This window comes from Oreochromis niloticus, linkage group LG10 (assembly GCF_001858045.2).
Source record: "Oreochromis niloticus isolate F11D_XX linkage group LG10, O_niloticus_UMD_NMBU, whole genome shotgun sequence".
Lineage (NCBI taxonomy): Eukaryota > Metazoa > Chordata > Actinopteri > Cichliformes > Cichlidae > Oreochromis > Oreochromis niloticus.
The window spans coordinates 18,466,093-18,493,422 of record NC_031975.2 but is presented as its reverse complement, the minus strand read 5'-3'; the positions used below and the strand labels follow the sequence as shown (position 1 = coordinate 18,493,422).

At 39.4% G+C, this 27,330-nt stretch overlaps 2 protein-coding genes and 1 pseudogene across 2 annotated transcripts; all 3 read right to left on the bottom strand.

Moving 5' to 3' along the window:
* Positions 1-7,353: 7,353 nt before the first annotated feature.
* LOC100693052 (claudin-4-like) lies at positions 7,354-8,253 on the bottom strand. The gene has a single exon (XM_005466559.4). The coding sequence runs from the start codon at positions 8,077-8,079 to the stop codon at positions 7,417-7,419; it is 663 nt and encodes a 220-aa protein (XP_005466616.1). The 5' UTR covers positions 8,080-8,253; the 3' UTR covers positions 7,354-7,416.
* A 4,035-nt stretch (positions 8,254-12,288) lies between these two features.
* LOC109203857 (claudin-4-like) lies at positions 12,289-12,878 on the bottom strand (annotated as a pseudogene).
* Positions 12,879-22,527: 9,649 nt separating this feature from the next.
* On the bottom strand, positions 22,528-25,232 carry LOC102079550 (protein FAM111A-like). The gene is made up of 2 exons (XM_019363493.2): positions 25,112-25,232; positions 22,528-24,372 (listed from the first exon to the last, which is right to left on the bottom strand). The coding sequence occupies exons 1-2, from the start codon at positions 25,151-25,153 to the stop codon at positions 22,543-22,545; spliced, it is 1,872 nt and encodes a 623-aa protein (XP_019219038.1). The 5' UTR covers positions 25,154-25,232; the 3' UTR covers positions 22,528-22,542.
* Positions 25,233-27,330: the final 2,098 nt, after the last annotated feature.

Here is a 27,330-nt window from a genome sequence, read left to right as displayed (position 1 = left end):
TGTGAATCACTGCAAATGTACTAATGGTCAGTTTGTAACAACAGATACGATGCCTCATACTACAAAACAACCCCAAGTGATGCGGTTAAATGCCCTCTCCAAGTCCAAAACACCCGACATATATCGACCAGTTGGGCAAACTTGTCGACACTGTTCTTCATAGGATAAAGTACTGGTGCCGTGTTCCACCACCAAGAGCCAAGATCATTTCCAGCATTTTTATTTATTTAATTGTAATTCTAGGAATCTTTTGGCACATGGTGTTTTGGAAATGGAACAGTTTTTGTTTGTAGACTTAAAAAAACTGCAGTTGATTCATTCTGATGATGTTATATTACTCTAAATACACAGTGTCTGTAAATTCAAACTAGGTCCTCATGCTACTAATGTCACTTGTAACTGTACTGTATATACACAGGACTACTGATATAGGGTTGTGTTTTTGTGGCACTTAATTTTAAATTGGCCTTGGACAACCATTCTTCCATAGGATTAACAACAGACAAAAATGAATGGCCTGTATTTGTATAGTGCTTTTACTTAGTCCCGATGGACCCCAAAGCGCTTTACACTATGTTCAGTCATCCACCCATTCACACACTGAATGAAGACTTTTCCTCTCAACAAGCTACTTCACACAAACAAAGTGTATTCCTAGAGTATTTTATTTATTCAACTAAAAAATGTTTACGATACAATTGTAAGTTAAGCTCAGTAATATCCTGCTGCGGCTTCTTCTGAAGCTTTTCTTCTACATGAGTTGGACCAGCTGGCTGAAGATTCTCTAGGCTTCCCTCACTGCTTTATCAATATAGACACTGATGGCCTTCACGTGCTGCTGAAGCATTTCTATATCTTGCTGTGTGTCCTGGTTTCACTGTTGGATGTTGAGTCATGTTGGCCTGAGCTCTCTCTGCCTCTCAGTCCTTTCTGCTACAGCTGACACTGTGTCGTGGCCTCTGTGTTCCTTCATACCACAGAGGTTAACTGATATACTGCTGATCGCTGGTTCTGAAAAGTCCTAATTTCATACCGAACCTGGAGGTGGCTCTCACAGTAAGAGGCCACACACTGCAGACAGGAATTGGAGACTTTCAGGTCCCTCCCAGTGCACACACCACAGGCCACATCTTTAAGTTCAATATAGTGTTGTGGATGAGGAGAGGTTTAGAGTCTAGTCTTCTTCAGCTAATTAGGTGTTTACAGAACTAGCTTTGGTATGAAGCCCTTTCTGCACTGATAACAGCTGGAAACTCTTCTTAATCTCCTCCTCTTCCCAGTAGTTCTTGATACAGCTTATTCAGTAGTTGTGCCCACAGTAAATCCAGACAGATTAAAAAGCACAACTTCTTCTGGTCCAGCTGAACCCTCATTCAGACATTTTCATTTCCTTACAGTAGATCAAATCTGAGCTTTGATCAGCTTAAGGCTGTGTTTCCTGTGTTTAGTAGTGATGTGACGTTCTGTATCGAGGCTTCAAAGCTTGTGTCGAGTAATAGAGGGGGCATTTCCGCAATGCGCCTATCAAGGCTTGCTTCATTTATGGGAGGAGCTGAAAATGATGACATCCGAAGCCTCGCTGCCCGGCTGTACCACGTGACTGGTTCAGGAAGTGGTTCGAACTTTGCCGCGAGCTATGACAGCGATATAAGCCCCTCAGACTTCATTCAAAATGTGGGTGTTTGATGGAGAGTTGCGGTTAGTGACAGTTTGGAGAGAGTTTGGAGGTTTAGGAGAGTGAGGAGAGAAAGTCAGGAGAGGATGGAGCCAGCTAAGAAGAGGAGGATGTCCTCCCCTGTGTGAGAACATTTTGATCTTATTCCTCCCAACAAGGTATGTAAATTTCTACAGAAGATGTATTTTCATAATACTTATAGTGCAATACAATTTATGTTAAGCTGTCTTTACTTTTGTACAAGGTGAACTGTTTGCTATGTGCCAGGGAGCTGGGATATAACAACAACACCTCATCCATGCTCAGGCACTACAGAGCTTTGCATGAGAATAAGGGGAACACCGATTGTGGAGCAAGACCAGGTGAGCCATCAAATGCCATGATAATATAGCATACCGTAATGTTACTAAATGATATAACAATATTATAAAACTGTAATAAGTTACGTGTGTGATATTTATATTTGTGCTTTGTTTTTATTGTCTTTCCTCAGGAGAACAATCTCAAATAGATGAAGACCTGGTTAGCATGGTGATTGAGGACTCCCAGCCATTTAGCATTGTGGAGGACAAAGGATTTAAAAGATTTGTTAAATCATTAAATCCTAGCTATGTTCTCCCCACTAAAAAGGTCAAAGGCAGTGAAAATTTAGTTTTTACAGAATAAAATGTGAACAGGCAGGTGTAGCTGTCCATACCTCAACGTTACAAAAGCACAACCACTGTCCATACCCCAACCTCACCTCACAGTAAATGATCATTTCCATTTTAAGCATTTCCAAATAATCATTTTCCATACTGCCAGTATAAATATACACAGTATACTGCCATCACTACAATATACATGTTTTACACACTCCTTTTGTTGTTGACATTTACAGGCTGTGTGCAAAATGCCACACTCTTCAAATTCATGCCAACTAAGGCTACGTTCACACTGCAGGTCTTAATGCTCAATTCCGATTTTTTGATCAAATCCGATTTTTTTGTCTGCTTGTTCACACTACTCATAAAATGCGACAGCAAACGCGCTCTAGTATGAACGCTCAAAGCGGCCCGCATGCGCAAAAGAAGATGTCACACACAACTCGCTCTGTTTAGACCCAGAGCAAACAATATTGTTTGACTGATTGCCCTTAATATAAAGACTTCGGACTTTATGTTTCCAAATTTTTGCTTTAAGTCCTTTTTGTTATTTACATAATAATGCAAATAACCTAATAATGATCCTTTTTGCTGTTTTAGAGGGGCGGTGCTTCAAAGGATAGTTGCAGATTTCTGTCAGAATCTGCAGAAAATACAGTAAAAATAAAATGTTCACATTTCTCCAACGTGGTCTTCCTAACAGTTTCACCGGATGGCAAGAAATCGTTCGCGATGTCCTATACTGTAAAATGTAATATTGTGTTTAATTAAAAATATTAAATAGGCTGAACTCAATTTTTTTCAATTTGTTATTAGAACTCAATTTAAATAAGTTACCAGTACTTTTTATGCAAAAACGCTGATAAACTCCATTTATTTGAGTTGTCTTAACTTAGAAAAACTAAGTAAGCTGGAAGTTTTGCTTCTCAGTGCGGAAAGATGAAAGATGTGTTTTGAAAATGCCACGTCACTACCGTCCTCCTCCCTCTCGGATCAGTCCGCATGTTCACGGTGCATTTTTTATGGAATATGTTGAGCAAACCTGGAGAAGCGTCAGCTCAAGATATTATTGTTGTCATTGCTGTGGATTTTTACCTGATACACTGACTTGGTGAGGAAATTTTTACTCTTATTCAAACCGATTTTGTGGCTTCTCTTAGTTTAGCACCAGGTTTAAAATCTTGCTAGCTAGTTAGTGTTAGCCTAGCGTTGCTGCTGCCGCTGGGCTCATGTTACTTAAAAATTAACACCACAGCCTTAAAAACCTTACATAAAACTATGTGGTGAAATTTTCTGTTGATTGTTTGAAATAAATAAGTGAGATAAGAGCCCAGACAAAATTCTTCGGGAGGTGCAGCCGTTAGCGGTGGGGTAGGTGTGTGGTGTGGGGTGTGGATAACAGAGCTCTCCGAAAACGTGGAAGCACTTTTGCAAATATGTGATATTTTGATAAATTAAGTAGATATTTGAGCATTACACAGCTACATTGTCGCCTGAAAATATCTTAAAAGGTTATTTTGTGACCCAGAAAGGGTAGTCTGGGGAAAAGGAGGATCGCATTTGTCGGCCACGGTTGTCGGAGCCTGTGCGTACTTGTAAGCGCGGCAATGGCGGAGGAGCGCCGCGGAAAAACTTATTACTTTTTCTGGGTCACAAAATAAACTTTTAAGATATTTTCAGGCGAGAATGTAGCTGTGTAAAGTTCAAATATCTGCTCGATTTATCAAGACATCACATATTTGCAAAAATGTTCCCACGTTTTCGGAAACGTCTTTTTTTTTCATGCTTTGTGGCAGCTTTAGAACATCTGTGCCATCTATTAATGTCAAATCTAGCCTTTATTTAACAACATAAGCAAACTCTATGTTACAATGATTGCACAGCCATTAAGGATCAAATCAGTTTCTGAAAAATGTTCTGTTTTTTCTCCCTCTGCTTGCTTCTTACTGTCTTTGAGGCTCGGGACCAGCACTCCTGTTGTTGGACAGAAAGACATCAGTAAGTATTTTGGTCTTCCAATATATTAGCAACTGTCAGTGACATTTATATTAATCAGGCTGAACTTTAATCATACTTTAGATCAGCCTGTTTTACTTATTGTTTTGTTTGTGCTTTGGTTTGGGGAAGTTGTTTCTTTACTGATCTTTTCCTGTCTTCTGTTACTAGACTTGAGATATGACTGCACTATGCTGTTGCTGGTGACCACAGTTTATTCTACAAGACATGCTGTGTAAGTAAACAAACAACAACAGTTTGGTCTGCATTTCTTGAAAGATCACATCCCCCAAACTTAGTTTAGAGGGTCTACACTGTATATAGGGAAGTCTGCAAGTTTTCTAACAGCAAAATCTGTTTTGTGCCCAAAATCATTTTGCACATCATTAGAATGAAAGTTATTGGCCATGTTTGCATAGCCCTTTTTAAAATGATGCTTTCATGACATTATTGTGTGTTGGGTGGTGGTCAGGGCTATCCAGACTGACAATTTGGGACATTGAATGTCACCTCTCCGGTGGGGAGGGGGCCTGAGATCGTCTAAATTGGAGTCTGTTCTATACCAAATGCAGAAAAAAATGTTTTAAGAAAGCAATTAAGTTCATGTTCCAAAAAATATGATTGTTTGCTTGCAGGACAACAGGAGAGATGAGTCCTCCGTCACAGATGGTGTGGTCAGTGAAGATGGTCGCCTGCAGGTTCAAGCTCATTGCATCTCCAACCCACATCCACTGCCACTGTACTTAAGGGAAGTTAAAGACTTTCTTCTGCACCTACATTTGGATCACCTCGATCCATGATAGTCATTCAGGCAGTAATGCCTGGACTGGAAACAAGCCATCCTTAAAATAATACAACATTCCAGCTCATGTGTTGGAATGGAAAACAAATGTGTTGTTTAAATTAGAGACTGCACTTGTGACAGAACAACAAATATTTTATTTTGATTATATAAGTAATGTAAGTACAAAACAAACTGTGGTAGACCTAAACTTATTTTCAGAATAATTAAATCTGAGACTTTGTTTCATTGTAAGATTATAATTGTTTGTTTTTCAGCAGAACAGTGTCCAGTATGTTGGCTGTTATACTTTGTTGTGTTTGAAAATAAAAGTTGGGCTCATTTTAACATCATTACAAAAAGTGTTGTTAATTATTTTTAGTCATATTCAGATTACCACAAATTGTTTTTTCATTTAGTTGAACTTGAAATGTTTGTCAGTAGGTAAACAATTAGTATTGTACAGTCAGAAATATCAAGTTATTCTTAATACTGCAGACTTGCAATGTATAAGTTGTCCTAACAGTCATCTTAAGTCAGCTTTACTTAGTTTTTTTGAGGCAACGAGTTTCCACAATTTTTTTGAGTTCCGGGAACTAACAAGGCTGTACAGTGTACTCAAAATGAGTAAGTTGCCCTAACTTGGTCATCTTACGTAAACTTGATCCAATTTTTTTGAGTTCTGGGAACAAATGAGCTTGTACAGAGTACTCAAAGTAAATAAGTTGTCCTAACTTAGTCATTTTTAGCTAAGCTTTACTCAATTTTTTTGAGGCAACGAGTTTCCATAATTTTGAGTTCTGGGAACTAATTAGATTTTACAGTGTATCGGGCGCTTCTCCAGCGCTGATAATTGGCGTCTGTCTTGTGTCAGTGACGTAAAAGACGGATTTAATGCGACTTGACCGTTCACACAGCAGTCGTTTTCTAAAACATCGGATATGTATCGGATTCAGTACCACATATGAAAGTGACCCAGATCGGATTTGAAAATATTGGATTTGTGCCGTTCACACTGTCATACCGTGATCGGATATGGGTCGCATAGGGTCAAAAAAATCGGATTTGATGCGCTTTCGCCTGCAGTGTGAACGTAGCCTATTATTTTTACGTCCAGTAGATGTCCTACTAGAGCAAATGAAGCTTCAAGACGCTTTGTGCTGGGGTGAACCAATTGGATGAAAAGCTTCAGTGCTTCATGAAGCTTCATCTGCCCATCACTACTTAAACAGCTTTAATGCTGAACTCAAAAGGGTAACAAAACTGAGAATACAAAATAACCTTATGCAGCCAGAAGACACAGCAAGATGAGGGTAGATAAGGGAGATCGCGACATGGACACAAAGAAAAACAGGGCTTAAATACACAGAGGGAGCAATCAGGGAATGGGAAACACAGCTGGGGCAACTCAGGCCAACGAGACAAAGGAAGCAAAACCAGACACATTAACATGAGACATGGACTTTCAAAGTAAAACAGGAAACATAACACAGACTGAACTTACAGACACAGAGTCACAGGCAGGCACTGCAACAGAGGGAACAGAGATGTAAACCATTACACAGAACTCTAACAAAGAAACCAAAGACTAGAAATGATAAATAATATAATAAACTCAAAACTCTGGGTCAACGACCCAGGCATCCTGACACCTCGTTTAGAGCTGTCTCACAAAATGAGGGAAAATGAGGACAGAGATAAGTCACTGTGTTAGAGAGGAGGCAGCAAGTTTCCCTTCATTCCAGGAAGAGGAGTGCCTTCTCTCTGGCCATGAACAGCAGTTCAACATGCATTGTATGCTTGACAACAGGAACAAAACAGGAACTGTGCTGCTAAATATATTTGCTGTGGATTTGGCTCTGAATGTAGAATCTGTGTCCCCAAAATTCCAGCGTGACACAAAGCGTAATAGTTAGTGGTATGGGTAGAATTATCTGCTAATTTGGGTAAAAAGCTGAAAGAACATAGCATTAGCCCTTCTGCTCCAGTTAGCATTAGCTGCTAACATGGCAAGCTGGAGCAGCTAATGCTGCTAATGCTGAAAAAAACACTGTCCCACTATAACTTACGCCCTGAAAATCTATCACTTAGGAATAAGTAAGGGGATATAAGACAGAAAAAATTCAATAAAATCTATTAGAACATAAACTTGCTCAACTCAGTTCCCATATCCTGTAAAAACCCATGCATGTCAGAGGGTATGATTTTATACTGGCTCTGTTATTTACCCTGTAAACATTAAAAAAAGAAACTCATGATCATATTTCAGACTTTATTACCTGATGTTAACAGTGGACTCAGTCAAACAGAGAGTGAAACCATCATGAAACCTTTTTCTTGTTTCTAGTAGAGCGCTGTCTAGATGAACGTTGTTGTTTAGTGTTAGTATGTGCAGATTTAACGTCACATTCTGTCTCATTCCTGCAGAAAAAGGAGCAGCAGAGAAGGGCTCCTCCCAGGTATAGCAGTCCTGCGGACACCCAGCCGATGAAGAGCGAAGCTCCCAGATGCCTCCTTTGATTGTTGGCCAGGTCAGGGTTGAACATATCAGTAACAATGGCGTGTGTGGTCCAGTGGACAGGCAGGGCCACCAAGCTAGCTGCAATGAGAAACAACACTCCAGAAGCTATATCCGCTTTGGTCTTTCGCCTTGCGTCTGGTATAAAGTTGGTGCACTTGGCCCCAACTACACCAAGCACAATCCCGAAGAACTGGATGATGATAGCAAAAATGATGAGCACTCTGGTATCCTGCAGGTCTTGAGGTAATGTGAGCGTAGAATCATACTCTTTGCACTCCATCTCATCTGTAGTCAGCAGAATGCAGTTCACCCACAAACCCTCAAAGATCATATAAGTAGTGGCAATGTCAGGATGAATGAAGTCTGAGACTTTCCACAGTGGGAGGAAACAGATAACTATTGTCCCTAGAACACCAATGATGGCTGAGACCAAACCCAGAATCTGTCTGCAGCTAACTGCCATGATGAAGCTCTGTTGATCTCTTCAAGGAGAAAAGTTAGTAAGAGAGTTTTGTAAGAGAAGATTTCAGCAGGTATTAGTTTTTATTGTCCACGCAGAGGAGAAGTCGACTCTGGTTTTCTTTCCTACTGATTAGAGAGTGCTAAAGGAGGTGACAGAGGAGGAGTTTTCTAGCATGAGAAGAAACAGGTTTGTAAAGAAATCTCACCCAACCAGCTTGTTTCAAAGCACCTGTGGAACGGACAGTTGAGTTTCACATGTGAATACAAACGCTGATATCACAAAATCAGAAAAATGCAGACATGCAAAATGGTAATTATGAACAATCGGGGTTCAAATACTGGTGGAGGCCCACATCCAGTAGGGGTCCCCAAGGTAGGCTACCTTAGCTTAGCTTACCTTAAATGTAAACAAGGGGGTACTATGTTAAATAGTGAATTTATATATATAAAAATGACAGTGATGACTAAAAGTAACTACCCAACTCTGTACTAAGTCACAGAGCTACTAAATTAGCTGCAAATGTTGCGAGTTAAAATTGTTAAAAAACCCCATTGTTATATATTATCTCAGCCGATATTTTATGTTAATAGGCTAACATGTAACAACCTGCCAATTTGTTTTAATCGGATTCTTTTGTAAAGCTGAAATATAAACTGTCACATATTATAAATGTACTCATATTTACTTGTGCTGTCTTGTTTCATCAAATATAAGCTTTGCGTTAATTTTTAATGATAAGGTTGATCCATGAAAATGCATTTTAACATAACTTTAATCAAAATAACTCACCTTTGTTTTGTCTGCTTAACACAACTGGTGTCTTGAAAAAAAAAAACTGAGTCTGACAAGTCTGTGAGCTGATAATAACTTTAACTTAGCATGTGATGTTCTTTAACAAATGCTGTGTAAATATTTGTTAGGAATATGGGGTTTTTCCTTACACTCTCATTCTTTAATGCAAAAATCTACCAAACATTTGGCAGCAAGGATCTACCACAAAACCTGTAAAGATTCTTTCACAAACACTCCCAAAACCAGATTTAGTGTTAGAATTTCTTTATCGTTTGACATTATTGTAACTATTCTTGCTAACATAATGATGTCATATACTCGTAAATGCCAGTCTTAAATTATATTGGCAGATAATAGTACACAGACACTTGCATTTCAGTTTTTCTTTAGTATGCATTCACACATTCAAAATCGTGGGTGTGTGTTCCTACAGTATGTTTTGAAGCCAAAAAATTTACAGTCAGTTAAGAAGTTATAATTTGTTTACTTAACTTAATAATAGACTAATTCAATGGCAAAGAGAAAGTGAAACCTTTATTTTGCTTCCACAGACTCAGCCCTGGAGTATCTGTGAAGGGAGGTGATCTGTGACGACCACGGAGAGGACATCGACAGCCTTACTACATGCATTACTGACTATATTAATTTCTGTGTGGATAACACCGTACCTACCAGGACTGTACGGTGTTTCTCCAACAACAAACCTTGGATTACCACAGAAATTAAAGCTGTCCTCAGGCAGAAGAGGAGGGCCTTCAAATCCAGAGACAAAGAGGAGTTGAAAAGGGTGCAGAGAGAGCTGAGGGGACTGATAAGGAATGGGAAGGACAGCTACAGGCAGAAGATGGAGAACCAGCTTCAGCAAAACAACGTTGGTGAAGTCTGGAGAGGCCTCAGAACCATCTCGGGCCACAAACATCAGAACGCTCTGCCTGGGAGGGATGTGAGGTGGGCAAATGAACTGAATCATTTCTTCAACAGATTTGATTCAGCCATGAGGCAGTCTCCAACATCGGCTGCAGACTCACCCACCCCCACTGCTGCTGTTCCACCTTTGACACCTCAGACACTTCACACCTCCTCTATTCACCCTGCTCACTCCTCCCCACCCCCAACAACAGCATCCAATACACAATCAACACAAGGCTCCAGCCTGTCTCTCTCAACCACCCAGGTTAGGAGGGAACTGAGGAGGATTAACGCCAAGAAGGCAGCGGGTCCAGATGGCATCAGCTCAAGGGTCGTCAGGTCCTGCGCGGACCAACTGTGTGGTGTGATGGAGCACCTCTTCAACCTGAGCCTGAGGCTGGGGAGAGTCCCACAGCTCTGGAAAACCTCCTGTGTTGGACCAGTGCCAAAGACTTCACGCCCCAAGGACCTCAACAGCTACAGGCCGGTGGCTCTGACATCCCACCTGATGAAGACCCTGGAGCGGTTGGTCCTGGCTCAGCTTCGGCGCCTTGTGAGCTCATCACTGGACCCACTTCAGTTTGCCTACCAACCTGGCATTGGAGCGGATGATGCCGTCATTCACCTCCTACATCGCTCCCTGTCAGGAGATTTATTCTAAAACACTTCTTCAGTTGAGAATCAGAGAGGAGAAACACACACTGCAGTTAGTTACTTGCAAGCAAGGGCAGCCACAGAACTCGCACAGAAGTGCGGGCTCTGAGACTCGCGCCGTGCCACTGCCCTGTTCTTTATTTATACATCAGTGGGTGTTTGTTCTTTACATTGGAATGTGGATGTTTAGGTGTGTGTATGTGTGTGTATGTGAACCCATAAAATGACTTCCTAAACCTGCTGGCCTGGAAGTCCAGCAGTTCATCTAAACAAAATGCACTTAGAGTAAAACAGATATAGATACGTTTATCCTATCATAAAACAATAAAAGAAGGTACGACCTCTCCCATGCTCCTAGGATGTGGGTGTGAAAACCAGAACACTCTGGAACCACACAAGCTTCCTAGGATGAGACATTCTTTCAGGATACTATCAACTACATACTTCTAAACACAAATGATTACATTCAGCATTCTACCATAAGTAAACCTATATAATTAAAAGATAATACTGACATTATATTTGACATTCTATTAACACTCCCTCACTCACCTGGAGACCGCTGGGAGCACTGTGAGAATCATGTTCTTTGATTTCTCCAGTGCCTTCAACACTATTCTTCCCTCGGTTCTGAAGGACAAGCTGGAGAACTCAGGAGTGGACCATCACCTCACTACCTGGATTTTGGACTACCTCACCGACCGACCACAGTATGTGAGGACTCAGGGCTGTGTGTCGGACAGGGTCGTCTGCAGTACGGGGGCCCCACAGGGAACGGTTCTGGCTCCGTTCCTCTTCACCATCTACACTGCAGACTTCTCCCACAACTCCACCCAGTGCTTCCTGCAGAAGTTCTCTGATGACTCTGCTATAGTCGGCCTCATCACTGATGGGGACGACAAGGAGTACAGAGGACTGACTCAGGACTTTGTGGACTGGTGCCAGCTGAACTACCTCCAGATCAATGCCAGTAAAACCAAGGAGCTGGTGGTAGACTTCCGCAGGCACAAACATCCTCCACTGCAACCACTGAACATCCAAGGTATGGACATCGAGGCTGTGGACAGCTACAGGTACCTTGGTGTTCATCTGAACAACAAACTGGACTGGACTCATAATTCAGACGCCCTCTACAGGAAAGGGCAGAGCAGGCTGTACCTGCTGCGGAGACTCAGGTCGTTTGGAGTGGAGGGCCCACTCCTGAAGACCTTCTATGACTCTGTGGTGGCCTCAGCCATCTTTTATGGTGTGGTCTGCTGGGGCGGCAGCATCTCTGCCGGGGACAGGAAGAGACTGAACAGGCTGATCCGAAGGGCCAGCTCTGTTCTAGGATGCCCTCTGGACCCAGTGGATGTGGTGAGTGACAGGAGAATGGTGGCTAAGCTGTCATCCCTGTTGGACAACATCTCCCACCCCATGCAGGAGACTGTGACAGCACTGAGCAGCTCCTTCAGTGGGAGACTGCGGCACCCACGGTGTGGGACGGAGAGATTTCGCAGGTCTTTCCTCCCCACTGCTGTCAGACTCCACAACAAAGACTTTAACTGATCAAACACACACATCCACACATGTGCAATAACACTAATGTGCAATAATCTTTTCTAGCATCGTTGTATTTTTACTCAGTTGTATATAGCATTTGTATTCTATTTTTATCTTATTGTATATTTTATTCTATTTTATTCTACTGTATATAGTATTTTATTTTATTCTATTCTGTACAGTTGTGTACTGTATTTATTCTTATTTTATCTTATTCTAATTTTTCCTTCATAACTTTTGCACTGTCCACTTCCTGCTGTGACAAAACAAATTTCCCACGTGTGGGACTAATAAAGGTTATCTTATCTTATCTTATCTAACCTCATAGTCAGTCTCATTTCTGCAGGAAAAGGAGCAGCAGAGGAGGCCTCCTCCCAGATACAGCAGTCCTGCAGGGGCCCAGTCGATGTAGAGCACGGCTCCCGGCTCCACTCTGAGCGTTGGCCAGGAAAAGGCTGTTGGAATTCATACTAATGGTGAGGTTGATCCAACATGAGCTGACTGGTAGGGCCAACAAGAAACCTGCAATAATAAACAAAGCTCCGGAAGCTATAACCACTTTGGTCTTTTGCCATTTGTTTGGCACAAAGTTGATGCATTTGCTCCCAACCACGCTAAGCAGAATCCCACAGAACTGGATGATGATAGCAAAAACGATGAGCACTCTGGCATCCTGCAGGTCTTTAGGTAAGTCCTGTATAGAATTGTAGGATTTGCACTGCATCTCGCCTGTACTCCTCATCACACACTTCACCCACAGACCCTCCCAGAGGATCTGAGAAGTGGAGATCCTTGAACCAATGAAGGCTGAGGCTTTCCACATGGGCGCAGATGAAGATCGTCCCTAAAAAGCTAATGATTGATAAGAGCAAACCCAGAACATGTCTACAACGGGCCCACATGATGAAGCTGTGTCGACCTCTTCAAGGAGGAAAGGAGGGTGCTCCTTGAAGAGCATGAGCTGAAACAGGTTTATGAATGTAGAATTACAGGGATTATTTTACATAACCATCATCTTTATTATTGCATTAATTATCATTTCATCCAAGCATTTATTGAAGTTGCTGGCATTATGTTATAATTTGTATTACAGGGGTTATCATAATCACATATTAACATGTTTATTACAGGTGCAGTTACAACCACTTTAAATCGTTGAGTTAAATCTATAATCTTAAAAGTTTATATGCTGAGTATATTGTTACAGTAAAATAGTAGCTGAGCAAAGGCCTGAATGTATTCAGCTTCTTGTTGCATTTGAGTTTGCCTAGCAAGAGGTGACGGAAGGAGGACAAGTCCATGGGGACCTCAAAGGCCTGAGATCATGTTTGGAAGAGGATGCCAGAAAGGGGAACTCCTGTCTCTGCATTTATCTCTTAAAATTGATTATTGTCTGTAGAAGAGGCAAAGAATGTTCTTAAGATGCAAATTATGTGCTTGTAAACGCAAGAGGGGGCGTTATAATACCCTGATGTTATAAAAACAATCTGAAGTGTATTTTTGGACGGGGATTTACAACTGATGTTTTCCAGTGTACGTCTCCCCACGCTGCGTGTATTCATTAAAATCAATTGTTTGACCGACCTCTTCTGGACCATCATTGTTTTACTCTCGTCCTCAATTTCGGACCCGTAATATTTGGTGCATTGGCCGGTGGTTGAGGGGGAGAGAGTTGGAGATTGAGACCGAGAGGGTCCGAGGCGCTCGAACGGGCAGACACGAGTCAGTGGTCGAAGTGAGTGGACATAAGCCGGCTTATTCAAAGGTAAGGCACAACCTGTTGAATTATTCCAAAGTGTGCCAGATTGGACATTACAAAATTAAAAGTCTACTCACTGAAATTACTGGTAAATGTCTGTTTTGATTTTGGTGAAAATCTCATGAGAATTGAAGTTGAAGTAATGATAATGAAATGTTGAAAGTGACAGTACTGAGTAAAGAGAAAGCAGTTGGACTGCTAAGTGAATTTAGTGTGATAGGTAATTGGTGAAGTGTTTGTGACAGTAAAGTCTCAATTGAATATAAAGCCGGGCTTGGACATCAATAACATTGCTTGTGTAGTTTTATGGGGTGTCTTAAAAGTAATTAAATTTTTTAGAACAGAACTTTGGAAGTTCTAAGAAGTGCGTTGTTCGGAGGTGACGCTCCAAATTTCCTGACGACGGTCAGGATTTTCCTTGGGAAGGGATAGTTCGATTGGCAATCGTGGACAACTGAGGACGGTCCAAAATAGCTACTGATTGGATCAGTTTACCGTTTGGAACGGTATTTGCACTTTTTTGGGTAGCAAAGCTTGGAGCTTGGACGTTGGACGCTTTTAAATTTGATTAGGGATTTTAGAGATTAGACCAGAGACAGGTTGGACCTGATACTGGTTAATTGATCGCAAAAAACTTGGAGTTTATCCCTTGGAGGGTTAATTTAAATTTGTCAAAATTCTGTAGGTTGTGCAATCTCAGGCCTGATAATTGTTGTTATTGTAATTATAAGACGTCTTTGTAATATAAAGTAAGAGGTTTGGTGTGAAAGGAGTCTGACCCAGCACTGAGCTGAAGTGCTGATGCCATTTTTAGACGGAGTGTGTGTGAAAATGCAAATGAGGCAGCTGCGAGGTCCCTAGAGTTTTAGGAAGTTTATAGAGACTGTTACACATTGCTGAATGCCTGCATTTAAGACGCTGGGTTTGTTTATTACAATATTGTAAGTAAAGTTTTATTTCTTGCCATGACTGTATGACTTTTTTGCTGGGTTTTGAGATAGGATACATAAACTGTTGATACTTATGACCGTTATTTGGGGTCTGAAAACTGAAATTGACTTTGAAATAATTTCATTAATAAATATGTCTGTAAGTGATGTCTCTTTTGGTGTGTCCAAGTAAGATGTTTTAGGATTTTTAGATGGGTTTTGTTTCAGTTTGAGATAATATACACAGTTACATTTGGTGTTTCTCAGGTATTGTGGTTGACTTTGAGTGATACATATAGGTGTAAGTCGTTTGATGTTTGTTGGGCAGAGGAGGACTTTAGAAGATTGTAAGTGGTTTTTCTTTTAGTCCGATAATATATAAGTAGTTAGATTTGACAGACTTGTTTACATTTTGGCTTTATGTTAATATACGTTGCAGCGGGCACAGAGGAAACACAGCACAACATCTTAAGGGTTTAAAATAATAATAAATAAATGAATGAAGTTAAATGAATGAAGTTTCTTAAGGGTTTTTGTGTGTGTTTTTAGGGATAGTTTTTGTGGGTTTTTAGGGGGAGTGTGTGTTTGTGTGTGTCAAACGGGAGGTCTGAATACAGCTAGTGAGCTGGTGACAGACGCTGTAACATGAAAACAGAGGAATTAGAGACTAGAATGTCCTAGAAAGCAATAAAATGCAAATTAGCAAGCTGTGAACGGGTTAAACCACGGTTGGTTTCACAAATAATGCTGCATAGAAAGTTGAATGCGTGTGTTTAAGACGCCATTTGTGTTTATTAGAGGACATAAATAAATAAATAAAGTTCTGAGTTGCTGTAGTGGATGGATAGTAATTGACTGAGTTTTGATATATATATACATATATATATATTGAGTGCACTGTATATACCGAAGACTAAAATATTACAACTTGTTTTCAGAAATAAAGGCTGGGGTGTTTTATTTTTCCAGTTATGCGTGTGCTGTGAGAAGGATTAGAGGTTTCAATTGTTCTTATTTCATTTGCTCCTTCTGAGTTTGAAAAGCATGCCTGTAAAATACTCTTAGGAAAGTGTATTTTGAGTGATTTTAACTGTGTGAATGCTGTCAGTATTTGATTTGAGTGACTCTGTGTGATTTGTACCAAATAGTAAATAAGTAATAATAACACTAGGGAGGTTTATAGTAGAATGAGTGAAAAAGTGGAAGTTTGAGAGAAAAGGCAGTGTGTGTGAGACGATTATGAAAGTATTGTGTGAATGATGTCACAAAAACTGACAAATGCAAAAACTTAGTATATTTAAAAGTGTGTGTGTGAGAAGAGGGTGTATTGTTTTTAGACCAAGACCTAATAAAACTAAAGAGGGTTTGTAGACTGTAAATATGAAAAAACAAGTGTTTGATTAATCTGTAGAAACAGGAAAGAGAAACAGAAAATACTGTGCTGCTGTGTGTGTGACTGATGATGTCAGGGGAGCACCCAGAGAAATAGACAGACGAGTTAAATTCTAAGAAGATGAAGCGAATGCATGTTTTAAGAAAAAGTAATAAAATTATATTAATTACAGGTTTTAGAAAAGAGACAGACCGAGAGAAATAAATACATGAACTAACAATTACATTAATGAATTGAAAACGCACGTACACAAACTGTTACATGTGAAATTATTGTTGGAAAGTTTAATACACACATGAAATAAAGAAAGCAGTTTACACTCCTTTAATTTCCAGAACCAGTGTGTCCCCTAGACCTGATAACACCCTTGCCCAGTTGGCCCCTGTATCAGGCGAACATGGAAGGCTGGATAGCCCATGACGGGTAAGATCCCACCTCGAAACCCTGGGACAACCTAAGGCAGGCACAGTCACGACTGCTCCCTGTGTCCCTAAGTGAGCCTGGAGTCACTGGAGGAGACCGGACTTAAAGGGTAAAGCCGCTGGGCACAGGCGGAGGGGAAATGTCATTAACAATGACCAGTGATGAGCCAAAGAGAGAAAACACACCCTGTCAAAAGGAGTCTGAAACACTGCAAAAGAAACATTTACAAGATCACAAAGATCACAAAGAAACATTTATAAAAATCACACATACAAACAGAAAATGCACTAACCTTACAGAGATAAGCTCATGAAGATTACTGCATAGATAGTGATTAAAACCTGGCTAAGAACACAAACAAATGTAATTAAATCAGCTTGCTAATTTCATGAGTGTTAAAATGGTGTGAATGTTGAAGAAAATACACTTAAAACACACTTGGATAAAATAGAGTTGTGGAATAACTCAAAAGAAGCTGTATGACAAGGGAGTGAGTTATGGAAAAAACAAAAGAGAAGTGATTAAAGTAGTTTAAAAGGGTGACTTAGGAGTGCTCTTGCACGGATTGATCAAAACAAGTGATTAGTATAGAAAGAAAATGAAAGTAATTCAATAATGTGATAAGGTTTAAACATGTATTTCTCTTGCCAAGTTTACTTGTGGAGATATGACTCAGTATGTAAATTAGCTGGAGTGAGTGGTGACGAAGACACTTCCTGTGTGTGTGTGTGATTGAGGCCTTGAGGAAGGGAAGCAAAGTAGACGGTTCAGAGGTGCAGATTTGGACAAGAAATTTATAATTTGGTGTTGACACATTGTTATAATGGGTTTATATCTTAGGCTGAGTCTGAGCCTGAGACATTGTTGTGTGTAAAACGGGGGCAGCCTTTGACGAGGTTTTCAGTGCATTGAATGGGTGAAATTTAAGATTGTTTAAGATTTTTTGAGGTTGTTGTTTTTATTTTAATAGAGGGAGTTTTAATAAACATGGACATGTCTAAAAGGGCCCATAGTTTTTGTAACAGTGCACTTAAAGAACCTGACAGGTGATTTTGTTTTGTACTTTGATGAGCTCTCTTTCTTTCTCATTTTTGTTCTGAAGCAGGCCTGGAAGAAAGTGAACTAACAGCGCTGACAAAATTTCCGGACAAACAAATATGAGGTGACTTTTCCAGATTTCAATGGGTGGAGGAAAGGCTACCTGTGGGGACCTGATCAGATTGAAAGTCCCTGTCTAAAAGGATTGTAGCGAGCCAATCCAGTCAAAAGCATAAAGAACTAGTTTCCTAAAAAGAGAAAACAAAATAAAACAAATGAATGACCTCATTTTCCTGATGTGGAGAATCTGATTATTCGTGCGGGAGTCTCGAATATTGGAAATATGATGTGTGAATGCATGTGAGTGAGTGTGTGACTGGACCAAGGTGGGGATGAATAAAATGTTGACAAACAGGAGGAGTGGAAGACTTAATTCTGGGGATGCTGATGTTTGCTTGGAGGGAATTTTTGTTTTATTTACTGGGGTTGGATTATGTCATTACATTATAAAATGCTAAATGCTAAAAGGGAAACATTTTTGATATAACTCATGTTACCATTAACTGAAGAAACACATGATTGATGACTGTTCTGTTTTAAGTTTAGTTTTTGTTATAACACAGATTGGATCATAAAGGGGGAGAGTTGAGTATGAAATGTAAAGTATAGGTTTTGTTTCCAGGAAATTCCAAGGATCCAGACGTTTGCATGGAGCAAGGAGTTTGAGAAGATTTGACATAATGATTAAATTGATTTTATTCCTTAAACACAGGTTTACAGGGCTGGAGCAGATCTACCGGAGAGGAGGATGGCTGAGGTGTTTGGAGAGATGATATGACTAACCTTTTTCCTTTAATTTACTAAGCCCGGGTGATGCATTTTGAGTTTTTTGAGTTTTTATTTATTCGGACACATCTGATGTGTCCAAATATAAAGGGGGAATTTAAGGGGTAATTTGAAATGGGTTCTAGGATCATTTTATGACTTTTTGAGTTTTTGATAATTTAGATATGGTAAAACTGGGGCAGAAATTGTTATGTTTAAGTTAAAGGATTAAAATGAACTGAATCCTGTTTAGAAGATAAAATGCCGTGTTCATAAGAAGCTGTATATAAAACTTAAAGGGAAACTGTGGGAATAAAAGATATGCTTAGATAATTTGGGGAAAACTAGTGAAGATTTTAGGAGTAGAAAATGTTTGATTTCTTTTTTATTTTGAGGATGAGTGGTTATAATGTAGGCTTTAAAACAGATATTACACAAATTTATTTCTAGGGTAGAGGAGAGAGCTTCTTAAGAGAGTGTTAAAAGTGTCGCTGACTCAAATGAATAATATTGGAGATTATATATGTAGAAATGATTTTTTCTTACACATTGCAATCGTGCTCATTAACAGAGTTGATGTTCGGTCCATTTAAGGTCATAAGCTTCGACGAGCGCGATGTCTCAGTCGATATATTGCGGGGGACTTGGAGCAATAGAAGGATAAACAGCATTCACGCTTACAAACACACATGATTTAAATATAGGCGAGGCCAAAGGCCTGGACTTGATGTAGCTTTTAACTGTACAGCTCCTAACTTGCAGGGATGGCGTGGAGTGTAATGAATGAATGGAAAACATGCTTACAGACACAAATATGACATAGATTTATTTTATAGGGTAAAGGTGGAACACATGTTGCTTTGTTTCTGCTTAGCAACTACTGAGGCGGGTGAAACAAAATGTTGTAGATAATGGAAACTTGTCTAACTGGCATTAACAGTAATTTTTGCATGTTATGTATATGCTTGAAGCAAAAAGAGGTGTAAATCCTGATAGAAATTTTGAAGCGTGCTTTCTAGCGCAGATTTAGGCTGACATGGGGATGGTGTATATTTTACCCTGGGTGTGTTTAATAGAACTAAAAGCGTTGCTCACACATATAAAGAGCATTGAGATTAAGTAAAGTTAATAAAAAGGATAAAGCCCAGAACATGATATTGTGAACCAAGTTTGAATAATTAAAGGAACATGAGATGAACACAGTAGATTAGTGAGGTGTAGCAGAGAGAGGCTGTTTGTTTTCTATCCCTTACAGGAGAAGATTTCCACAAGAGAGGGACCCAGAAAAGGAGCAGAGACCACTTAAGCATGAAGTGTTTTCAAGTGGGAGCGGGCGTTTTGTTACTGGACCACCTAGATGACGTGAGGTTATTGTCTGATTTGCTGAGTCAGGGGACGGCTAGAGAGGGTCAGAGCGAAGGCAGTGGACCTGGGAATGGTGGTTTCGGGGCCCATGATGCCATTAATGGATCTAGAGGTGACAGAGTGGGTCGAAGAGTGACACAAGAAAATGGTGTGGAGACGTCAAGAGAGGGAATTGTAGAATTACAGGGATTATTTTACATAACCATCATCTTTATTATTGCATTAATTATCATTTCATCCAAGCATTTATTGAAGTTGCTGGCATTATGTTATAATTTGTATTACAGGGGTTATCATAATCACATATTAACATGTTTATTACAGGTGCAGTTATAACCACTTTAAATCGTTGAGTTAAATCTATAATCTTAAAAGTTTATATGCTGAGTATATTGTTACAGTAAAATAGTAGCTGAGCAAAGGCCTGAATGTATTCAGCTTCTTGTTGCATTTGAGTTTGCCTAGCAAGAGGTGACGGAAGGAGGACAAGTCCATGGGGACCTCAAAGGCCTGAGATCATGTTTGGAAGAGGATGCCAGAAAGGGGAACTCCTGTCTCTGCATTTATCTCTTAAAATTGATTATTGTCTGTAGAAGAGGCAAAGAATGTTCTTAAGATGCAAATTATGTGCTTGTAAACGCAAGAGGGGGCGTTATAATACCCTGATGTTATAAAAGCAATCTGAAGTGTATTTTTGGACGGGGATTTACAACTGATGTTTTCCAGTGTACGTCTCCCCACGCTGCGTGTATTCATTAAAATCAATTGTTTGACCGACCTCTTCTGGACCATCGTTGTTTTACTCTCGTCCTCAATTTCGGACCCATAACATGAAGAAATATCACTAAACCACCAATGAAAAGTAGAGCTGAGTACAGAAACAAAGACTGATATGACAAAATGAATGCATTTTGTGTAAATGAAAAAATTAAAAATTAAAATAAAGACATACCGTTTTATAGGGTGTAAAAATTAAGTGTGAAAACAGAGGAACTGAGAGACCAGTGCTGAAATAGTCCGGCTGTAAAAGCACTCACTGTGAAACAACTCTTTATTTATTCAGAACTTTGGGACTAAATACAAATTGAGTCCCTAAGTAAGTTGTTTCAGTGTAAATTATCAGCATCGTGTGAGATGTGTGAGATTTATTCACAGCAGATGCTAACGTATAGTTCCCAGCCAGAACACATCACTTTCAGAGTGACCTGATTGCCAAGTGATACTCTTGGATTAATGAACTGCAGAAGTTTGAATATATAGGAGTGTTTAGTGTGTGACTGTGAGACATGCACTTTTTTTAAACATCTTTTATACATCATTTACTGATTCAACAGTATCAGTAAATGACCAACAATTCTTGGCACATGTAGGGTCTGGCAGGCAAAGATTGAGACTCTGAATTAAAAAAATAAAAATAAAAATCATGATTTGGAAAAAAAACAACAACAAAAACCCCACAAACAAACATGAAAAGCAGATAAATGGCAAACCGTATTTATTCAGTTTTTATTGTTATCGTATCTTTATTTCAGACATATACAGAAAAAACGATTTATACAAGTACACACACTTGCATTTACATGTACAAATACGAATATATATGTAAATACACACGTATGTGCCCAGACAAAAAATAAAATAGAGTCTAAATGACATGAAATTACAATTATTAAGTCTAAAATGGAGTAGGAAGAAGTATAACATACTTATTAGTCCCTACCCCATGCTCAAGATGCTATTGAATCCCACTAGTCATTGTTACCCCTAATTCCCATCATCACTTACCCCACACAATAAATAAGGAATGGAGGACATATATTAACATAGCTACAGTGATATATACAATTTAGCATAGTACATATACAATGGGTGATCAACTTTATCAGTTTCATATTTTTCCAAAAGAAGTTTTCAAAACATCTTTATGAACTGACTAATGCTTGAACATTGCTGTAGGTCCACAGGAAAACTGTTTCACAGTTTTACCCAACAAATGGTAACACAAAAGGTTTTAACCTTTGTCCGTGCTTTAAGAGTCTTCAGATTTAATTTTCCCCTCAATTCATAGTCCCCTTCTCTGTCAAAAAACATCCTCTGTACATTTCCTGGTAACATATTATATCTTGCTTTGTACATATTGTTTGCAGTTTTATATTTTACAAGATCCATAAACTTCAGAATTTTTAATTTCAAGAACATAATGTTAGTGTGGTCTCTAAATCCTGCTTTAGTAATCATACTGATTGCTTTTTTCTGAATTTTACATAATGGTTAAAGTGAAGTTTTGTATGTATTTCCCCAGATTTCCACACAGTATTCCAAATATGGCAGTATAACTGTACAGTAAAGTACCTGGAGTGATTTGGAAGGCAAAAAATGTTTAGCTTTACTCAGTACAGAGATGCTTCTTGAAAGTTTAGCTTGTATATGCTTTATGTGAGGTTTCCAGCAGATTTTGTTATCTATTATCACACCCAGAAAATTTGTATGAGAAACTTGCTCTACTTCAACATCATTTATCAACAATTTTGCTCCAGCATCTTTTTTACAATTTCCAAATAACATAAATGTAGTTTTATTCAAATTTAATGATAACTTATTTCTGCCAAACCATGTTTTCAGTTTAATCATTTCTTGTGTGACAATTTCCAAAAGCTGCTGTGAAAGGTAAGTTGTTTTACCTGCACCTCAAAAACACAGAATCAGGATACATTTATTATTATTATGATTATGATTATTTATTTATTTATGATTATTTATTTATTATTTATAACACAAACAGTAAGGCAAAAAACTATTTTTTTAAAAGTGTCCTGACTTATTAAAAATTACAACTAGTCAAAATCCATGGGCTCAGGTGAAGACAAGAATTCAAAGAAAGTCTTCAAACTCTCATCTACTTTCTCATCTTTAAACTTGGTGAGATTTCTGCTCTCAAAGTGGTTTTTCACACCAACCAAAAAGTCTTGCTGTCGATCGCATTTGCAAGCGAGGCATTCCTTCAACACATCAAACTTTTTTCTCTCCACCATCTGAATAATGATGCGTTCAATTATGTTGATAAAAGGATACCCATACTCTATGACACTTTGGTTTTGACCCTTTGCATCATTGTATAGATACCCTCCTGTATGCATTGCAACAACATTGCCGTCCTCGTTAAAGACAGGAGAGCCAGAGGAGCCTTCATATAAACAAGATTCGTAAGTCAGAAGGTGTTTGCGTTGTTCAACATAATCTGACGCACGTTCAAAGAAACGATCAGTAAGAAGTTGAACACAGTCTTGGTTATCCCTCCAGTGCCTCTCTGCAACCTGCCTACGGTCGTTTTGTGAAACAACCAAACAGACATCGATTTTTTTGACACTTTCACCTGGATATCCAATAATACAAATCCCACCACTGTGGCGAACGAATGCACTGTGTTTTAAGAGACCATCAGGCAAATTTTGATCAGTACTGAGCTTTAACAAAGCCCAGTCAGTCCCTGACACTTCAGGAATATATTCAATACCAACAACCTCTTCCACATCTATCAGGCCATCTTTCTCCTCCAAACTTTCAAAAGAGAAAGTCACAGCAACCTTCTCCTTAAGCCCACCGTTATCATTACAGAAGTCTCGGATAACATGGGCATTTGTGAGGACAAAATTGCCAAACAGGAGGAAACCACTTCCACGTGGTTTCCCATTAATTCTCACTTGACAAACAGAATTACTGAGTTCCATGAGCTTCTTCATTGTTTTCACATCTTGACATCTTTCAGCACTGCTCCCAAACTCCAGACGGAAAAGATTCTGGATGTGGGAAAGCTTAGGAACTTGACCTTTCTCGCCTTTTACCAAAATGTTAAACTGTGCAGACAAATCAACGTGCAGCTTTTTAAAATCAGGCAGTTGGTTTCCTGGAGCCATATTTCCACAGAGATCTGTTTTTTTTTCTACTGTGTTGTCGGTCTCTGACTTGACTGGGTTAGTCTGCTGTGAAAGCTCGTCATTGCCACCAGAATCACTTGCCTGAGATTCACTCTGCAGCACGTAAGCGTCATCAAGACTGCCAGGCTGACTTTCTGGTGGATTGGAATTGTCAAGCAATTTGATCTTGAAAGTCTCACCATCGATATCGTCAACCAAAATGCACATCTCTATCTCTACTTCAGTGCTTGTGTTAGAGAGCACACAGTTCTTACTGAACACTGTACTGAGAAAACGACCATCTCTTCGTAGGGCTTGCTCTACCGTTTCATTTTTGTATGCGTAAACTGTAAGTTCCTGCATTTCTTTTTTTAGTACTGGATTTTTCAGGATTTTGACAACATTTTTACCTCCCCTTGTCAACACATGAAATATCACAAGCTTGCTAGATCGTCCACTAGTGTAGGGACAACCAGAGCCACTAACTGGTTCCTGTGGGTTCTCCACAGCTTTCACAAACTTCAGAATCAGACATTCATCTTTAATTATGCTGCATGGAAAGTGTGAAGCTATCACTTTCCCATTTCTTACAATAACAAGCTCTTTGTCCTCCTGTTTTTCTGCAGCTTTGCAGAATTTTGGACTTTTCTTCAGGCAGTCCTTAATAGTTTGCACTTGATTGCAGGTATATTTAGATTTGTTATTCATGTAACTCCAGTCAAAAGAATGAGTCAGATGAGGCTCCTCTTCCTAGGGGGAAAAAAAAAAAGTTCTCACATAACTTACAGTAGAACCTTATTCTATTCAAGCAGATACTCAAACAATACCATCCTCTTACGTCACTTTGCGTTATTGAAGACATCTAAATCAAATCTTTAATTGAAATGCCTAAAAATGGGTGGGTGTTTTATTCATTTCCAAAACAGAAAAGAATGAATGAGACATTGACAACAGGCTTTAAACTCAAGAGGTGGGAGTGGATTGAGTTCTTGAAGTAACAACATGTCAACCCCCAACACTGAATGACTGCCACAGACCATCACTCTCACCTTGTCCCTTCAGACTGATTCTTAATCTAGTTTTGCTTTTTGCCACCGTAACTATCAGCAAATGGTACCTGCAGTGGCATTCGGGATATAAAGGCACTCAAGTTCTTCCAGAAAGATGAATTCACATGGATAAAAATCTGTGGCCACTGCTTGTAAAACAGTTTAGTTTTTGGGAGTGGTCTCGTTGTTGCTTCTCCAGTGCACCACTCTTATTTGCACCAAAGCAAATGAAATGGAGTCAGTGGTTTATGCTTTCTGACTTTAAGTTTGACTCACTTTGTCTCAAACTGATGATCAAGGGTCCCACTGAGTTTGTTTTTACAGCCTATTGTATGTACACTGTAAGCGGCAAATTTAAACATATCAGTAAGCAAATTCATCTGTGATGGTCTATACTAACCAAGGCAAATACAAATTTGATTATAGGAGAAAATCAGCACCTCAAAAGTGTCTCTTGGTACTTCATTTCTGCTCGCCATCATTCCAGGTAAATTCGTGAATTCGTCCGCAGCGCTGTTGAAAAGGCTGTGGAAGTCCCTGTATTAAGCACGTAAACCTGTGACACAGAAATCACAAAACTTGGACCACCACATACTGTTTTCCTTTGTGGTGATGAAGGAAAATGCTGGGCTGGCATGTAAAAGGGCATTTATTCAGCCCATTCTCACTCCCGGGGCGTAGCATGGCGACGTTTTGTCACGTACCACGGCGTTCGTGAGGAACACGAAAGGTGACATTCCGCATTCTTATGGTACACGCCGGGTTATGGCTGAATTGCAGTGGAATGACGGTTCCGCGGTAATAGACGTCCCAGCCATGTATTCCAGCCCTAAACCTAACCTAAGCTTATCCCTAACCCTAACCAGCACTGTAATGACGTAAAAGAGTGTTTTCCAAAGCGATTTTAAGAAAATGAACGAACATGTGTAGATTGAGTCCAAACGCTTCTCATGTTTTGTCATTTTTCCAATCTCGTCATTTAGGAACGTGTTGGGTACCCGAAAGTGTAAAATGTTGACGATTTGTCACATAGCGTAAAATATTATGCTTAGGGAGTGAGAACGTGTTGCATTTATTCCCTTCAAGGACCTGAAGCTCCATAAAGCACCCCTACAATAGCCAAGCCCATCTGTTCTCTGATTGGAAGGAAGAAAAATGGGGTCAAAATTTGTACTTGTAACTTGAAACTTGAGTGCAGAGTTTCACACATATTTTTTGGCTAAGTCCACACACAAATCTGTTTTACACATACACAAATTCTATTTACACATACAAATCCTGATTTACAAGTACAAAATATTTATGACCACAATTTGAGCCCATATTCATGTCAATGAGATATAAACAAATACACTACAGGAGTTGTAAAAATTGGTTTGCATTAAATCACACCCATAATTCTTAAATGTGACTTTATAAAGATCTAAATAGGCTAAAAAAAGCTACCTTGAATTACAGTTAAAAACAAATTAAAACAATAATGTGGACTTGCTTGATCGCCAACCAAATAACAAGGAAACACCAAAACCTAGAAGCTAAATTATTAAAACAAAGAGTACGAGTAATGAACTACTTAAAACAGAGAAAAAAAAATCACGGTAGAACCAATGAGGGTGATTACAGCAATGACATAAACAGAAAATCACAAATCTGTACAAAAAAAGATCTACTCTAAAAAGATTTAAAGACAACATGCAGGGCTATACTTCAGTCAGGAGAATAACTGAGATAATCCATCTACAATATGAGGTTAGTCATTAATGTACTGGTGCATGGTCTGGGCTGTAGTTAAGGTTTAGAAACTGAGCTTTAAAACATGCTGCCGATGAACTGTGCTAATAAAAACTGCGAGAGGCTGACAGTGATCACTGACCTTTTTTAAAAAAAAATAAAATAAAGGGGCTTGTTCAGATTAAGCAGAACAAGATCGGGGCAGGACCAGAATCATATTATATCATTATCATCAGGGCAAACATGGCATATGTTTTACCTGATGGGGTTACTGTTGAGAGGTTGCTGCTGCTCCTGCTGCTGATAGTGCTGGACTGTATTGATCTGAGACTGTAGACATAAAAAGTCCATTGGAGAGATGGTATTTGATTATACAAGTGTTATGAAATAATAATAAAATGCAAAGATTGGTGACAGCACTTGGACTCATAAGGCAACAGATATAAAAACCTCTGGAAATAAACTGAAACCAGAATATTCATAGGGTAAAAGAATTCATGGGGTAGGGAAGTAACAAAAGAAAAAAAATTCTATATACATAAAAAGAGCATGTACAAACACACATACAGTGACATTTTATACCTTCTCCAGAATACTGTATATACTATGGCAATGAGTTTGCATCAAAGTGCTGATCCAGAATCCTTCTCTTATTATTAATTCCTAGTGGTGTAATAATAAAGTAATAAGAATAAAGAAATTGAGTAATAAATATAAAATTATGTCCATCCATCCATCCATTCGCTTCCGCTTATCCTTTCCAGGGTCGCGGGGGCGCTGGAGCCTATCCCAGCTGTCATAGGGCGAGAGGCGGGGTACACCCTGGACAGGTCGCCAGTCTGTCGCAGGGCCAACACACAGGGACAGACAACCATTCACGCTCACATTCACTCACACATTCACACCTAGTGACAATTTGGATTATCCA